Here is an 18,338-nt window from a genome sequence, read left to right as displayed (position 1 = left end):
GTTCACTATATCAAGAGAGCTTCTTAAGGTCCACGGGGGAAATGCTGTGAACATGCAGACTTTCAAAATGGAACAACTTTAAATGAGGATTATGGTTGGAATAAAATTAATCTTTCCTTTTTTCAGCTTTAAGTTGGACTGCATATTATAGATGGGAGCGACTACATGCTTTTGCATGATAAAAATATAGAAGTATGTCAAAACGTCTGAATTATAGGTCATATTATGACTATTGTTTTTACTTTAACTATTTTTGATGATTTTGATTTAGGCTATCAGTCATAATTGTAACTAAAGTAAAAACTGACCTTTTGATATTGACCAGCAGTTATTTAAATAGTTATTTCGAGTTTTGAACATAATCATTTCCAGTGATCAGTCTACAGCTTGTACGCAAAGTGTGATTATGCATAGTTCATAAAAGCAGTCTAAATGTATGGATTTATTTCTTCAGGTTGAGAAAAAATGTTTCACCCTCGTGCTCGCGATAAGAATTTTGCACACGATGAATGACGTTTCATAGGCAACCACTTGAAGACGGAGAGGTGGCCCTGGAGCCTGGACGCACTGCTGGGGTGTGAAGAGGTTTGTGCCCTTTAAACCAAAATAATTTGACATTTTCACCCGGTGGCAGTCATTGTGCCAATGTGCCAAACAATTGATGTATGCCAGTCGGTGAATTACAGTCTGTGCGAAAAACTAACCGTGTGCGCTGCAGTGCCAACACACGAAAAGTAGCTTGATGAGTGTCCAAAGTAGTGGAAGTTTGGAGGGGACGCCATCTTTGGTCCCAGCTCTCCACGTCCCCAACACGGACTGTGTTTTCAGCTACATACCACGACAGTGGTGAAGGCCCGGGAAGGTATTGTTATACGTTTTAAGACGCGTATGTCTTTTCTGTTGGCTCGTTAAGGTGATTTTGTGCAGAGCGAAAGGAAAGTGTGTTAAAATGACCGAGCAAATCGTGGTGGCGAGACCTGCTTGCTAGCTAACGTTACAGTAACGCGTCAGCTCCAAAGTCAGTTGAGCCTGTTTGGCTAGCTAGTAGCACTGTGTTCAGGCCAGTGCAGTAACCTAAAGAAATAACGTTACTTCCATAATGGCGATAAACCTTTACGAGAGCAGAAAGGTTACCGCTGTAGTCGGCGCATCCTTCAAGCACGCTGCCGTTGTACGAGTAAACACTAGTCAAGTTACAGATAACGTTAGATGTAATAATAGATCAGTAAATGCAAGGAGAGAAATCAAGCATTTTTGGGTGATGGTTAACGTTATACCACGGGATTGGTAGCAATGCATAAGTTAGGTTGTGTATGTTAGCAATCCTTTGTGTGTAGACTCTGGTGTTTGACCACTAACAATGTTCACAATGTCTGTGGATGTTTAACTGCCCTTAACGTTAATCGTCATCTTGACGGTAATACAGAAGTGTGTTAGGTGGACTTCAAACATGATATTATGTAACGTTATCTAACATTAAGTCTAGTTTTGGTCTGTAAGATAACCATTTGATATATGCTATCTACCTACCATCCGTGCAACTGCATTGGATGGTAGGTAGCCTAGTTTGACCTTTTGTATTACTAACTTAGAGTAAAGAGTTTAACTTACGTAACATGAGATGCTCCAACCAAAATGAATGAAATCCACAGCCTGCTTTGGGCTTTGCAGCATGCTAACTCGCACACAAACGTAACTAATGTTTTTGGTGACCCAATATAGTTGTCACTTAATCACGCTTCCTTGCACCCTCAGTAGTTTTTGCTGGACATTACAGTGATGTAGGTATTTTACTTAGCCTCTTAATTTATTTGCAATATCAGTGCATTTACTGACATTAATCAATGATGGCTGCCTATATCAGCATGACTCTTACAAATATTGAAAATTGGATGACCTGTTGTCTGTATTGTTGTTGGGGTTTTTTTTAAGCTTAATTTGCCAATGCCTGATTTAGTCCAACCTCAGTTTGTGCCTGAGTGTCTGCCATAAACAGATGGTCACTACTGAACAGCACAGAGTTAAAATGACACAGCAAAGAGTTGTAAGGGTTCAACCATATGTTCCTGCAGGGGCTTGAATATAGATAATAGTTATGTATTGAAGCCTCTGTTTTTGAAACAAAGGGAAATCTCTGCGAAACACTACGATGTGAAACTGGCATTAACATTCTAGGCAAAAATTGGTGTATGGTTCTGGATCCATTTCAGACCGTTCTGAATAGGAGCATTAGTGAAGGTTTTAAGCTGCTACAGCTTTTATAGGTAAAATCATGTAATTTTCACAGGGTTGGTTGAACGCCTAAAACAGCTTCTAGTGAATAATGCAGTGCTTATGTTGACATTATGATAAAACGGCAAACATTGACCACAATAGTTAGGCTGGCCAGTCAAACTCTAGTGAAGTGAAAGGTGAAAATTGTGTCATTCATTTGAATAGATTGGCAATGAATGAGAAAGCTTGACTCTGTACGTGTTTGTGATTACAGGGCTAGATATTTAGTCCTTCTGTATATACTTATTGAAAAATAGTTTTGCTAGTTAATGACAAGATGCAAAATCACATTTTGCATTCTTTTGCAGCTTTTTGTTTTGCTCTCAAATTGATGCAGATGGCTAATGTGGCAATCACAGGCAGCGTTCCTACAGTTGAATAAGACTGATGACTGCAGTAGATGACTTCTTCAGCAAAATGGACTACAAACTTGATTAGAAGCCACAGATCTATCATGGGAAATGTGACAAGCCTAGTTTGTTGTCTCTTGGATGCTTTAGGAAGAGGAAATGGACCTGCTGTCTGATTGTTACGAAGATTTGTCCTATTAACATTTTTTTGTGTCTCTAAGCATGGGGAGGGTAGTGACAGTTAATGTAAGCTTTAGGTGTTATCAGGCAAAATGGTGTTGGCAAAGGTTAGTTTAATTTGTCAAACTCCTGAAAATGTGATCACTTCTTCTGTAGTAAGGGGTCAACATGTAGCGGGGATAATAACAAAAGAGGGTTATGTGATGGTTACAATTTAGGCTGTCAGTCGAACAAATGCATCTTAATTCAGGGAAATGTCTTTTTGTAAACCACATCATTAAGTTCAGTTATAACTTGCATGCAGATCATAATGATGATGCATAGTTCTTATGTTTAGACAATTTTATGAGTCCAATAATTGAGTCTCAGTCAGACAAGTACTGAATGTGGCCTTGATTTCATTTGCTTCTGGATTGCTAGACTTGACTTCATTGCGTTTCTGAGCAGTTCATGGTGTACAGAGTATCATTGGTAATCATGACAGCATCAATAAATGTGGCTTTAGAAAGCCTATTTTTAATTTGCCAGCAATTTTCATCCCATGGAGCCCAGTCTAGGTTATCATTGAATACAGACAAGTGACCGATCTATCACCATGGTGGTTATTTAAAAATGTGTTGATGCTTTTCTTTATCTCTGTTGCCGTTTGAATTTCAGTTTATATAGTTGCCTGGATATCAATATCTGGCAACAGTTTCATTGCTTATTAGCTGTAGCCAGGTACAATTTTGTGATTGTTTAGTCAAGTTGTAAATGGCATACTGGTCATGAAGATATTAATTATCCACACAAACACAATTAAACTGTTTAAGAACTTATTGGAATATTTTGTTAATGTAAAGTGTAAATACATTTTGGAGCTGGTTTAGTAGTTGACATTGATTTTAAAGTAAGTGAGGAGGTGATTTGATTTAATGATATGAACCACTTTGTGATTTTTGTTTTGGATACCTGCTTGTGCTGATATGGAAAAATTGCAAGTCAATATTATTAAGTGAGTCAGCTTTATCATAACTGTTATGCCACATTTCTCAATTGACTTCATGTTTCCCACTGAAGTGGGACCGTGTGCTGTCCACTGCATGGCAATGCGTAACTTACTGGTATGATTTAGAGGATGCAATGAAGAGCTTTTTGTTTAACTATTCTTGCTAAGGCTTGTTTCATATCCTACATATGCCAGACACTACAAGTCAAGGCCTAAATTAAGCCCAAATTCAGTCCAGTGCAAGATGATTGAAGATGTGAAACTTGGTATGTGCGTTTGTGTGCGGTTTTGTTTGTTATTTGAACATGTCAACAAGGATTTTGGCATCACACAAAATTAGTATTTTGTCTTTCCACAAATTCTGCTTATTTAGTAAATTTAAGTCTGTGGTTTTTTAATAAACATGTTGTAAATAAATAAAGTGTTCAGACAACCACATTCTGATTACAAGTATTGTTTCCCTCCATCTGAAAGAGATTTTTGTCTTTGTTTCATTATCTGTCATTTCTCTCAGTCAGTTCCCTGGAACACTGCTTAAATGCACCGATATCCCCCCGCCTCGTGATTAACCAAAGTTACATATCTTATTTAGTATTAGATGGTATCATAGCATGAATTTTCCAGTTTATACGGTGTATTTTTTGCCTTTAGCCTTTTGCATTCCTCGTTCACCTACTGGTATTATGCAATTAGTTTTTGGATGGAAAGACTAACTCCATGTGCTGCTGTCATAGTTGATTTGTATGTGGCTTTAAATGGATGTTATGAGTTAGTATGTTTGTCTACATTTGGTGCACTTTCATCATTTGACCACGAGTATGCTCTTTCTGGCTGTGGAGATTTTGTACTTTTCGGTCAGAAGATTTTCTCAGTGTATTATGTTTTCCTCCACTTCAATCGATTCCTTTTTTGTAGATTCAAAATGGCAGTCTCATTAAAGCACAGGTTTAGCAGGCAGATCCCTCTGAGTCCACAGCAACACTGAAGCCGAGAGAGCTCACGTAACAGTCCCACAGCAGCACAGTATTCATCAGCGCCTAGCAGTCGAAACATTGTTCTCAGGATAATAGTGTTTGGGACACATAATTACCTGTTACTTCTGGGCTTCTACTCAACACACTTTAAGATGTGATAAATCATGTTAGTGACTATTATTTTTTGTAGTCCTTTGTCAGCAGGTAGGATAGTGATCCTTGCGCAGAGCCTTCCTTGTGCCTTCCTGTCTTGGATGGTGAGGTTGGAATGGGGTGCTTCGCATTAGAAAGGGCTGCCGATACCTTTAGCCTAGGGCTAGACAATTACTTGAAAAGTCATCGAAACCGAGATTCAGAGCGTCTAACTATGTTGGTTATTTAATCCTTAATATTGTGTGTGTTCATGTAGACCTACTTTCCCCTTGAAACATCCTAGTGTAGTACCGTGACTCCACCCCATTCAGTTCTGCTCAGCCTTCAGACCGGAATCTGAAGCACAGACTAGGCGCTACTGCCTTCACTTTCCTGCTGTTGTGGACAACAGACAGACTTTTATTTTCTATTAACAAACACTGTGACCTATACTGTACATTTACAGACTGACAACTTATTACTCGCTCACTTTCTGCGTCCCTTTCTGCCGCTCACGCTCTCATTCGCTCGTCCACTCACTCGCTGCGTAAACACATTGCACTGCAGTTAAAAGACCTGACTCCACTGCTCTTATAACAGCACCTGTCACATAGATGTCCTTTGACGAATGAGGAGAGGAAGCTATCAAAGCATGATTTACTGTGCTCACGTGTGCGGGTGAAAACCATTTGTTTCACATTGATTTAAATAATTGACTGAAATTTTAGTAGCAGCAGTCATACAGTGAACAAAATTATAAATGCAACACTTTTGTTTTTGCCCCCATATATCATGAGCTGAATTCAAAGATCTAAGACTTTATCCATGTACACAAAAGGCAGATTGCTCTTAAATATTGCTCACAAATCTCTCAGTCTGTGTTAGTGAGCACTTCTCCTTAGCTGAGACAATCCAACCACCTCACAGGTGTGGCATATGAAGATCCTGATCAGACAGCATGGGTATTGCACAGGTTTGCCTTAGGCTGGCCACAATAAAAGGCCAGTCAGTATCTGGTATGACCACCATTTGCCTCACGCAGTGCAACACATCTCCTTCGCATAGAGTTGATCAGGTTCTTGATTGTGGCCTGTGGAATGTTGGTCCCCTCCTCTTCAATGGCTGTGTGAAGTTGCTGGATATTGGCAGGACCTGGAACACGCTGTCACACAGATGAGCTTCCCTGAGACGGTTCCTGACAGTTTGTACAGAAATTCTTTGGTAATGCAAACCGATTGTTTCAGCAGCTGTCCACGTGGCTGGTCTCAGACGAACTTGGAGGTGAAGATGCTGGATGTGGAGGTCCTGGGCTGGTGTGGTTACACATGTTGTGCGTTTGTGAGGCCAGTTGGATGTACTGCCAAATTCTCTGAAACGCTTTTGGAGACGGCTTATTGTAGAGAAATAAACATTCAGACATTAAAACATGGCCAGCCTAAGGCACACTTGTGCAATACCCAGGCTGTCTCATCAGCATCTTGATAAGCCATACCTCTATGGTGGATGGATATTCTCGGCAAAGGAGAAGTGCTCACTAACACAGATTTTGACAGATTTGTGAACAGTATTTGAGAGAAATAGGCCTTTTGTGTACATAGATAAAGTCTTAGATCTTTGAGTTCAGCTCATGATGAATGGGGGCAAAAACAAGTGTTGCGTGTATAATTGTGTTCTGTGTCGAATATAGAGGAACCATGTCTCTGTAATGTGAATGTCAACATGACCTTATTAATTAACATTTTGATAGCGTAATGGGTTTGTGAAATCTTTGAATAAATAAACCCAGCTTTAATAGTAAGCGTAATAGTACAAACCTTGTCAGTGAAATGAGGGCAAAAAAAACCCCAACAAAATAATCATTCAATAATCGTAATCGACGTGAAATGTTCAATTAATCATGATTTTGATTTTAGGCCAGCCCTAGTTTAGCCTGAGCTGTTCTGCTTCTGTTAATTCGTGTTTTCCTAATGGCCGATTTCTGTAGTTGTGATGAGGTCCATTATAGACAGCTGCTGAGGTGTGATGGCAAAGTTTAACCCTTTGGCCAGAACGTCTTGCTCTGTTTGGATGAGTTCCTATCTGACAGCTTTCCTGCGTTATGGGGTTGTCGTCCTTTCTCCTCCAAGAAAATTCTGCTGTTTTGTTTGTGTTGCTGGCTCTTGACTGTAGGTTTTGGAATTTCCGAGTCCGACTTTCCTTGCTCTTGTTGTGTTGAGGTAGCTGTGCATACTTGATGAAATCCATGACCTTTTCCAATACTGTACTGGGCAGATGTGCTTCCATTTTGTGGTGTACGTTGTTCAATAACCTTAACCTTCTTTGGATAACTATGACTTCGTATATATGACCTTCACAGACACAAACGTAGAGTGAACCCTGTGGGTTTTTTTTAATGCCACTAGGTGATGGGTGTAGATTTGGTCTTGACCTATATTCTGATGTAGACTAAAATATTATCACCTGTCAGGTTTTGAGATTGTAAATTTATACATCATAACTGTGCTCTCAAGCTCATTTCTATGGTGTCATCTGCTCTTGACTGTGCATTCAAATGCTTTTAATAACCTGATCTTTGAATAACTGAGACATACTGTGAATTGTTCTCCCAGGCACCATGGAGGAGCTGCACAGCCTGGACCCCCGGAGACAGGAGCTGCTGGAGGCACGCTTTATGGGTGGGGTCAGCGGTAGCACAGGGGGCAGCACTGGCAGCACAAGCGGGGGAACCAAAGTGAGTAAATATTTAGCAATGTCTGTGTTTGTAAAAAAAAATAAATAATAATAATTAGTCAAAATACTGTTTTTAATGTCCATGCCTTATTAAGCCTTATTAATTTTCTTTTTCCCCCCTAGGGTTTGACCAATAATGAATGTTCAAATCACAGTTTTGGGAGTCTGGGATCCTTAAGTGACAAGGAGTCAGAGGTACACTAACCTACTGACACTAACTGCATTTACATGGACTAGAATGATCAGACAAATCGTTATATCAGTTAATTTATTAAATGTTAAAATTAAAATTCCATTTATATTCTTGTTTATTGCTATAGAGCTTAATTAATGAGTGACAGTGGCCTACCAGATCAGTTTTCCTCAGCTAGGATGTAGACCAGCATGTAAAGGGTTGTTGTATGTATCATAAAATACCAGTCATTGTGTGACTGAGGTGTATATTCTGTATGTCTGCTGTCTCAATAATGGTACCAAACTTAAAATATTCATCATATGCTTAGCTAATGATAACCATACTTATTTGCTTATGTGGCTTTTTTGTCCATTAATCTGAAACAAGTTCTTATTTGAAAATTGCATTCAGTGTAAATGGTCTGAATGGTCATTTGTGCTGTGTTTTGTAAGCATTACAGTTAATTCACTTAATTTAGGGCTCTATGAAATCCTTTTTAATTTTGCCAGATTCTGTTTTTCTGAATTCTGTGTTTTACAATTTAAGCACATTTTGTCATCAGTGAGTGATCATGTGGTTGATGACTGAGAAAATATTAAAAATTTAATCAGTATCAAAGAATTTGATGTATCATGCAAATATGCATATAGGAATATTCAAATGTACGTGCTATTTTTTATGGGGACAAGCAGTGGGATATTGAATACTGTAATACTGTTTAATAGGGGACAATTCACAATGAATGCATTATTGCAATACATGTATATGACTATTGTGAAGTGTCTATTATTAAATAGGTTAGTACTTGACGGCCTCTGTGTGCTCACCAAGCTCATCACCAGTGGATCTGAGGAAGGCTCCTCCTTGAAAGTAGCTTGACCGGATTTAACCTTTAAAAAACTGAATATCTGACTCCGCCCACACAGCCATGAAATCTACGAGGTTGCGTCTTGTATCTGCGATGAGGTCTTGCTAACATGCTGACTCTTCGATATGATGGGATGTCTCTGTCCGCGATATTCTGTGTTTTACAGTTGATTCCATTTTTATTGTCAAATTGTGCAATTCAGTCGGCGATTTCAACATAGGGCCCTACTAATGCATATCATGACCAGCATCATCCATACCCGATGACAAATGTTTAACCTTTCACCTCACTACAGTTTGACTATTGGCCATATGGCTACATACCTGTGAATTTAAAAGACATAATCTCCATCAGGGAGTGTGTTGGACTGCATTCAGACCAACAAAGACTTCCTCATTCATTTCAGTAAGACAACTGCATCGGTGTAGCGTGGGATGCTAACCACCATGCTGTGCCCTGCTATTTCATAAACCTTCAAAGTGGATCTCCATGTTCACATTTTTTGTTCTTCTTGTATGCTGTAGCAGCACTCACCTACACCGCTGCAGCCCCTTGTCTTGTTTTGCATTACAAGGAACAAGGTTGTTTATTAGTCATTAACACAGCACAAGGCTGCATAACAAAATGAAATTTGTAGTTCCTTCATGCCACACACAACATATAATTAAGTGCAGGCCTATATTAAAATATGGTAACATGAAATAAAATAAAACAGTATAAACAGTTTTTATTTATTATTTTATTTATATACATACACGCCGAACATTCCGCAGTGCATTTTTTTAATTTGCATGCATGAATTTGAATGTAAACATTAGTGCTATTGTTCGTCTAATGCCCTTTTTAAAGCTGCAGTAACATATTTTCTTCAGCATTTTGTTAATCCAGAGTTTTGACTTTAGTTGAATTAACCTTTAAACACTGCTTTTTATACAAAAACTAGAAACTGCTGTTGCTCAGCACACATTTGACATTGTTCCTAATGATGCACAAGGAACAACTTAGATCTGACCAGCACCTGTTGACAAATGCCTTGACTGCATTGGTTGGATAATACGTTTGTAAAATGGAAGTAATGATCACAATCTAGGATTGTAACCAATGTGCTGTTTGTTAATTATTTCATGCTCATCCTTTATGAATTGTTATTTTACAAGAGTCTATTCATAATGAAGTACTGCTGTAAAAGGTCTTAAACCATCTTCTAAACAGAATCTGCTGGTTATATTCAGCTGTTGCTGCTCTTTTTTTTTATGTTTGCCTGAAACTCTTGCCTTTCTCACGTAATAGGGGTCAGATGTGAAAAGAGGCAGTTCTCCTGCTTATTCGGTAGGTATGCCATGAAGTCGTAAAAAAAATAGTTAATTCTGAAAGTGCTGCGGTTAACATAGCTCAAGACTGCAATTTGTAGTGAGCCCTGTATTTGTTTTGGTATGATCATTTAACTTCATATTTAGTGGAAAGTCTATGTAACAAAGACTTTGCTGTCATTAATTGTATTAGCATGTATTTATTCCCTTTTTTAAGTAATCTTTAATGATTCAGAATATATTTTACTATTACAGCAAAATGTAGATCTAGTGCTGATGTTACAGGCTTAGACTAGATTGAAATAATGTCAATGATCAACTAATACGTGATTATTGTCAAAAAGCAGACCTGATCTATGAAACTGCAGTGAGAGTAGCTAGTCAAGTCAAAGTAAAATCTGTTATTGATGTGGATAAAATCTGTCACAATTTGCAGAAGTAATTTCACATTACAGTGAGTCTTTAGAATCAGTGTTGGTATAATGTAGCTTTAGCTTATTGTCAACTTTTGTAAAAATTTGATTTGTTTAGACTAACCAAACTTCACAAAACCACAGTGTTGTGATGCAGTAAACAGCAGCACCAAGTCTTGGTAAACGTCAGAACAACTTTATTTTGTGAAGTAATTGTTTTGTAAAATGTAAAGTTTCTCTTTCAGACCCCAGAGAAGAAACAGTCGGAAACAGCCAGAGGCAGAAAAAGGAAACCTGAGATCCAATCAGAGAGCAGCCAAGGTGAGTTTCTTTGTTAGACTTGTTATATTTTGGCTCCTGCTTGCAGTATTTCCTTAAAATATTTTGATAAATCACAACACTCTTTTCCCTCTTTCCCTTCACAGGGAAGTCAATACTGCGAGGACCCAAAATAAGTGATTATTTTGATGTAAGTTTTCAGTTTGGCCTCAGATGGTTCAGACATTGAAAGGAAGTGTTGAGCAAATAATGTGTGTTGTATTAGTCTTTCAGTATATGAGGCATAATCCATTTCCTGTCTCTAAAATAAGAGCATTGTGAAAAGAAGGGAGCCGCTGGTGGGTCTGCTGTTGTCAAATGTTATGCAGTGATGTCACTTTTCATGTCTTGACCTTAAGTTCCAGGGAGGAAATGGATCCAGTCCTGTAAGAGGTGCCCCACCAGTGATTCGTTCTCCCCAGAACTCACATTCCCACTCCGCTCAGGGCACAGCTGTAGGTTACCCCAAAACTTGTACTCAAACTCTCCTTTACTGCTCCATTTTGGTGTTGCCCTGTTCTAAAAGAAGTGCTCTCTCTTCTGTTGCAGGTTAGACAAAATAGCTCATCTCCTACTAGTCTGTCTTTTGGGGACCACATGACGCATCCAAAGCAACTAGCAGTCAAATTTGTTCAGGTGAGGGGGGGGTAACTGGATAGACACCATTGGCTCTTTGTAATTACTCTTAAATGTGTTTAAGATTGCTGGCCCAGTTTTTAAACAACTTCTTTTGTCGTCTTCCCCTCTAGACTGACCTTACAGTGTTGAAATTGGCTGCACTTGAAAGCACTAAGAATCTAGACCTTGAAAAGAAGGAGGGGAGAATAGATGATCTGCTAAGGGTAAGGAGAAGGTCTTACTCTGTTTACTATATTGCAGAAAGGCTTGAATGGGATGTGATGTTACTTAGTGCAAAACAAAGTGTTTGTCAAAGTAATGTTTGGTAATAGAAAATACTTTATAAACTTTGTAAACAGTCTTTTTAAGATTTTAAATAGTTGGTGGTTCGGGACAATAATATAATTTGTGCAGCTGCTGATTTAAGTTATTTTATTTTTTTTCTGCTTCATAGGCAAACTGTGATCTCAGGAGACAGATAGATGAACAACAAAAATTACTTGAAAAGTACAAGGAACGCTTAAATAAATGCATCACCATGAGCAAGAAGTTGCTAATAGAAAAGGTAAATTTAATTGTTTTTCTTAACCCTTTATTATCACTCTACAAACCTGCATGCTAACCTGTATTTTGTGTTGTTCTCCAGAGCACCCAGGAGAAGCAGGCCTGTCGAGAGAAAAGCATGCAGGACAGACTTCGTTTAGGTCATTTCACTACAGTGAGACATGGAGCCTCATTCACAGAACAGTGGACTGATGGCTATGCCTTCCAAAACCTTGTGAAGTAAGAGGCTTTTAGTAAGATTGTCTATGTCTTACTGGTCATGTTACTTTATTTTGTCAGGTCTTTTTCTTTTTCCCCCCTTTAAGTTTTAGAAAGATGGTAGTAAAACAAGCAGTGTGGTCTTTTAGATGAGCAGACAAGATAAAACAAAGCAGGATAATGCAGGCCTTGTTACTTTACCTTAGCGCTGCTTACACACATACAGATACAAAGTAGTAGGCAGTCTCGGGCCTCTCATGAAGCGGTAGCTCTGTGCTTGTAATTTACATACTCTTCTCCAACTGGACCTTTGTTTGGACTCATTTCTGCTTTCTTTGTTTTCTTTTTTTACCTTGCAGTACGTGTTCTTGATGAACAATGATGCCCGAGCGGGCAAGACTGATTAGCATAGTGGTCCTGTATCTGCACTGGAAGCAATCCCAACTCCTCTTGTGGAGCGTAGAAGTAGATAACTCTGTGCTTCTGTTTCTGGGCATCTTTTTAAATCTCTGTAGCTCAACAGGTGCAACGCCAGATGCCTTTCACAATGAATAGCAGCCTATTGGTCTCAGAGCTTAAGTGTGAAGGGTCCCGTAATTCCTACTCATTTTGATTATTTCAATTCCACTGAATGAGTTCGGCTAAACTTCTGGACTCAGACTCCAGGTGCGGGACTCGTGAACAATGTTTATTTTTAGGAAATTTCTGATGAGCTTATTCCCCTCCCTGCATTACCTATAACTTACCTACATAACACGTAGTGTCAGCTGCATGCGGCCACACGTGAGAGAGGACAACAAACCGCAGCAGCTGGTGTGCCATTTATCAAACTTTGGCTTTAAAACTTCATATAACAAGGCCCAAACAAAGAAACACTGAACGCAAAATAGGTTACCTGTGGTGAGTAAACATGTTTAGCTCAGCATTGACCATCTAACGTTAGCTTGCTTCTTGCTTTAGCTACGACCTACGGGAGGTTAACTCCGCCTGTGTTATGAAAAGATGAATGAGTGTTTGTTTACTTGCCAAACTTGTGGTGGTCGACTAACGTAATCATTTATGTCCCGCTGGCTGCAATCACGTTAATTATTAACGTTGGCTGCAAACAGGTTACAGGTTTATTGTTGATCATGCAATGTTACAGTTTGATTTAATTATAACGTTACACTGGTTTTACAGTCTGGGGTGTGTGTTGACTTACAGTTTTTTATAAGCTGTCATTAGTTGTAGACGCATTGTACATTAGGCTACATGATTGAGCTCTGTGAAAAACAAGTTACAGGTTTATTGTTGATCATGTAACGTTACAGTTTTATTTAATATAAGTTAACATTACACTGGTTTGAGAGTCTGCAGGGTGTGCTGACTAAAAGTAGTCATAGTGCATTGCACATTACATGGTTGTGCTCTGTAAGTGGAAAAACAGGTTACAGTTACAGAATTCCTTATAGCTATGCAGTGTTATAAGCATCCTGAATTAAATGCAGCAGGTGATAAAACATTCATTATAACCACGAGTGACTTGAGACTTGACTTGGACTCTAGCTCTGAGACTTGACTTGGACTCTAGCTCTGAGACTTGTGAGCATCTCTCTCATGAAGTCAAATTAAGTGTTTGGATAAGAAGTCGTAGTGGAACACAGGTACGGAAATGGTACTAATCCCATCTAACGAAAAGCACTTATTTCCATCTGCAGACAGCAAGAGTCGATAAACCAACAGAGAGAGGACATTGAGAGGCAGAGAAAACTTCTAGCCAAGAGGAAGCCTCCGTCCTCCAGCAACTCCCAAGCACCAACCACAAACTCGGAGCCAAAGCCACGCAAAACCAAGGCAGTGAATGGAGCAGAAAGTGATCCTTTTCTAAAACCCAGCCTACCTCAACTGTAAGTTCAGGACTTGTGTAAATTACAGATATCAAAGCAGCCATTCCCGAGGGAAGTGTATAAGATTAAGTGTAGTTTTAGCTTTATTATTTTGCATAGTCAAGTGTTGTAAAGCAAGCTTGACAGGACTGCACAGTAAATGACTGACTGAATCAATTGAATGTAGTAATCTAAGTTAACATGGAGAAGCCGTTTACAAAAGCAAATGCCTTTTTCCATGTTTCTTATCCTGGACAGGCTGACACTAGCAGAGTACCATGAACAGGAAGAGATCTTCAAACTGCGACTTGGACATCTGAAGAAGGTTTGCCCAATGCTGGACCTACAGTAACAATTTATTTCATTTGTCCGGTGGCGAATTTGTCCCTCTGTGCAGTCCAGGCACAGGACCTTATGTATTCATTCATTTTATAAGTTACTCAATTTCTCAAGGGCCCGGCGGATATGAGGATAAAGGGTGCTTTTACACAGTTTATAAGTAAAAACCTAATTGGAGTGAATAAATTATTAAATGTTCTTCTGTATGAGGATAATTGAACACATTCAGCCTTATTCTCGTGTTTCCTGAGCTGTACCAGTGTTTCTTTTGTGTTAATCACCCTAAGGATGGAGTGAGCCTGTAGTTTGTCGACGTATTCATTGTTTTCCAGATGAATGAGCATCACAGGCAGCCCCTGACAGACTCTGTAGCAAGTCATCCATTATATTTAATACAGGACTAGTCAGCTGTGTTTTGATGAGCTCCTCTCCTTGTAGTCAGAGCTCTCAAGTTCTTTGTGTGCGTTTTGTGTGTTTTCGTGCTTGAATCATTTATAGGAAGAAGCTGAGATCCAGGCGGAGCTGGAGCGTCTGGAGAGAGTGCGCAACCTTCACATTCGGGAGCTGAAGAGAATAAATAACGAAGACAGCTCACAGTGAGTCTGAATCAATATCTTTGACAGTTACTGCATTGACATTGGAACATGATGCACACACAAGGTCAGTATCCTCGAACATAGTGGTGACATTAAGTAACTGCACACTGGATGACGCTTTCTTGTCTTTTTCCACGTTTGTAATTTACTGGCTAATTCAGAAGAAGTTGCCATTGACACACAGGTCTTTTTATATGTTGTTTTTGATTTTTCATCCAAAGATTTAAAGATCACCCAACGTTGAATGAAAGATATCTGCTCCTGCACCTTCTAGGAAGAGGGGGCTTTAGTGAAGTTTACAAGGCAAGTGATTAAATGTTGGTCTCATAGGTTATAAAATGAAATGATACTCTTGACAGGCATTGCTTTTCAAGTTCCAAGTCAACATTTTGTGTATGCTGTGCAGGCCTTTGACTTGATTGAGCAACGATATGCTGCTGTGAAAATCCACCAACTTAACAAGAACTGGAGAGAAGAGAAGAAGGAGAACTATCACAAGTATGTTGCTGTTACGAGTACGAGCTGTTCTGATGTCCTTTGCTTTCAGTGTATTGTTATTCATCTCCATAAGCCCCAATGCCAGGCTGTCAGTTCAAAATACATCACCTGCACCTTCATGCTTTGGTTGCTAATAGAAGCATAATTACCTTCCTCTCCACAGGCATGCGTGTCGAGAGTACAGAATACACAAGGAGCTGGACCACCCCCGAATTGTGAAACTTTACGACTACTTCTCACTGGACACAGACACGTTAGTGTACTTGATGAATTCTTGTTCATGCATCGCCAGCACTTTGAAGTTGGTTTCTGTTAGATCTGGGCTGTAACCCTTTTTCCATTCAATAGGTTTTGCACTGTCATGGAGTACTGCGAAGGCAACGACTTGGATTTCTACTTGAAACAGCATAAGCTAATGTCTGAGAAGGAGGCACGGTCCATAGTCATGCAGATTGTGAACGCACTAAAATACCTGAATGAAATCAAACCCCCCATCATCCATTATGACCTTAAGCCAGGTAAAACCCTTCTGATGAACCTCAATTCAAGAAAACAATCCGTTATTCTACATTAAATCAGATTGTGCCAGTGAGTGTCAGTTTTCTAGTGGGCTGAACTGATCATCAAAGTAATACTAGGCCATTTCTTTTCTAGTGCTGACTAATTTTACTTTGATTTCAAGGCAATATCTTGTTGGTGGACGGCACAGCCTGTGGAGAAATCAAAATCACTGACTTTGGTTTGTCCAAAATCATGGATGATGACAACTATGGCGTAGATGGGATGGACCTGACATCACAGGGTGCTGGGACCTATTGGTGAGAAGAAATGTCTCACATACACTACAAGACATAGACAGTGGTAGAATAAGTTTTGAGAAATTTTCTTGGTTATAGTACCAATACCACACTATAAAAATACTCCATTGTCAGTAAAATTCTAATTTTCACCTAATAAAAGTGTGTTGGTATTATCTACAAGTATCAGAAGTGAAAATACTGTTTATGCAGAAGTCCAAGTTACCTATTGTATGTGTGGGGTAGTTTAATCTCATGTTTCATATTTAATTCACAGAAATATATTTTGTATAAAATCTTTATTAAAAGTAACTGCTGACATTTGTTAAATAAATGTAATATAGTAAAAAATACAGAAGTACAAAGTAGCTTTAAATAGAAATGCACAAGTAAAGTTGTGAACTTGCACCACTTGAGTAAATGTGCGAAGTTAAATTTCACTACTTAACATGTAAATGTATGGCAGGCTGTTACTACTACTACTGTTACTACAGACACTTGACAACTTTTGTCTGCTTTTTTTATTCTGGTCAGGTACTTGCCTCCTGAATGTTTTGTAGTTGGTAAGGAACCTCCAAAGATCTCCAATAAGGTGGACGTGTGGTCTGTGGGCGTTATCTTTTTTCAGTGTCTGTATGGAAGGAAGGTAAGGAGGGCAATACATATTCTACCTTTTGAATGTTTTTGTAATTTACTGCAATGATGATTAAGCACTGCTCCTGGTTTTATTTTTTTTCTGTTTTGTTTTTTTCTCTCCAGCCTTTTGGCCACAACCAGTCACAACAGGACATCCTGCAGGAAAACACCATACTGAAAGCTACCGATGTTCAGTTCCCTGTCAAGCCTGTTGCCAGTAATGAAGCGAAGGTAGGTGAATTTGAATACAAAAGGGAAACAGCCATTTGTAAAAACAATTATCCTACACACCTTAACACCACTCATATGTCTGCAAATTTTTTATATTACCCCCCTCCAGGCCTTCATAAGGCGGTGCCTGGCATACAGGAAGGAAGACCGGGTTGATGTTCACCAAATGGGAAGCGACCCCTACCTGCTCCCACACATGCGGAGGTCAAGCTCCTCTGGAAATCTGCAGATGAGTGCTGCTGGCTCAGGACCTGCCTCCTCCAGCATCATCTCATACTGACAGCCTTGTACTGTGACAAAAAGGCAAACTGACCAAGTTGCTCCCCACCTGCTGCGCCTCTCGGGGGCTCGGGGGAGAAGGAACAGCCAGCGACAGGACGAGCAGGACACTGGTGGGGACATCTCACCTGGCCTCCTCTGACCTGTGCCAGGCTTCTACTTGTTTACCAGGGCTTGATCAATGGAGGGACAGTGAAGGGATGTTTTTAAAAAGGACATGAGTAAAAGGAACTTCTGAGGGTCCGACAAAAGCACTGAAACTGACAACGTACCTTGAAGAAAATGTGACTGGACACTCAGATGTGGCAGACGGATAAAGCCTTAAAGGGCCGAAGGGAGACTTGGCAGCCCGCCATTTAGATTCAATGACATGGTCCTGCCAGGGTGCAAATGATTCAGCTGCTAGAAGTTAATTTACTGTGAGGAGATGACAGTCATCATTATTTAGAACTACAGATATTTCACTATTGATTTTGCTAAATGTTTTGTTTTTCACAAATGTTAGGCTATAATAATGAGTTACTTAGCCATGAGAATGTAATGTGTAGCATACAAGTGGCATCTAGTGACATGTAGGTTGGGGCAGCATACTTACATTTAATGCACAAAGTAACCAAATGTAGAAAAATTACAATGTAAAAAATCCTATGCAGGAATATTAATTAACAGAAATTGGACTGTATATGCTGTACAAGTGAATTTTCAAATTTTGAAGTGCAGCAGCAACATGTACAAAGAGTTTCCCCATGTAAAACTAGTTTCCTGGAGTGTTTCATTATGTTGCTCTTACTTTTTCAAGGGCTGTATGTTCTACTTCGGGTACAAATTGTACAGTTGCTGCAAAGAGTGAATAAAAAAAAATGCCAGGAAATATTTCTCTCCCAGTGAATGTTACTGTATAGTTATATCAGTCTTTTCATTCTCAAGTTCACACCTGTACTCATCACTTGGTAATACTGACACTCTGTGGTTTTCTTTGGTACTGCATTTTTACAGGGTGTACAA

At 39.3% G+C, this 18,338-nt stretch overlaps 1 protein-coding gene across 1 annotated transcript; it reads left to right on the top strand.

Annotated features, from left to right (window-relative positions):
* Positions 1–595: 595 nt before the first annotated feature.
* On the top strand, positions 596–18,204 carry tlk1a (tousled-like kinase 1a). The gene is given in 24 exon segments (XM_038720492.1): positions 596–784; positions 786–824; positions 826–862; positions 7,508–7,629; positions 7,752–7,823; positions 9,962–10,000; positions 10,640–10,715; positions 10,820–10,863; positions 11,072–11,167; positions 11,262–11,348; positions 11,462–11,554; positions 11,785–11,895; positions 11,977–12,113; positions 13,790–13,978; positions 14,216–14,282; positions 14,795–14,892; positions 15,114–15,195; positions 15,299–15,390; positions 15,554–15,643; positions 15,739–15,908; positions 16,073–16,208; positions 16,722–16,833; positions 16,947–17,054; positions 17,164–18,204. Coding segments are annotated over 24 exon segments (2,310 nt in total). The 5' UTR covers positions 596–742; the 3' UTR covers positions 17,335–18,204.
* The last annotated feature ends 134 nt before the right edge of the window (positions 18,205–18,338 follow it).

This window comes from Micropterus salmoides, unplaced genomic scaffold (genome assembly GCF_014851395.1).
Source record: "Micropterus salmoides isolate LMB-PRFRI ecotype aquatic unplaced genomic scaffold, ASM1485139v1 Ms_hic_scaffold_15, whole genome shotgun sequence".
In the NCBI taxonomy this organism is placed as follows: Eukaryota; Metazoa; Chordata; class Actinopteri; order Centrarchiformes; family Centrarchidae; genus Micropterus; species Micropterus salmoides.
This window is presented reverse-complemented; position numbering and strand designations above follow the sequence as displayed.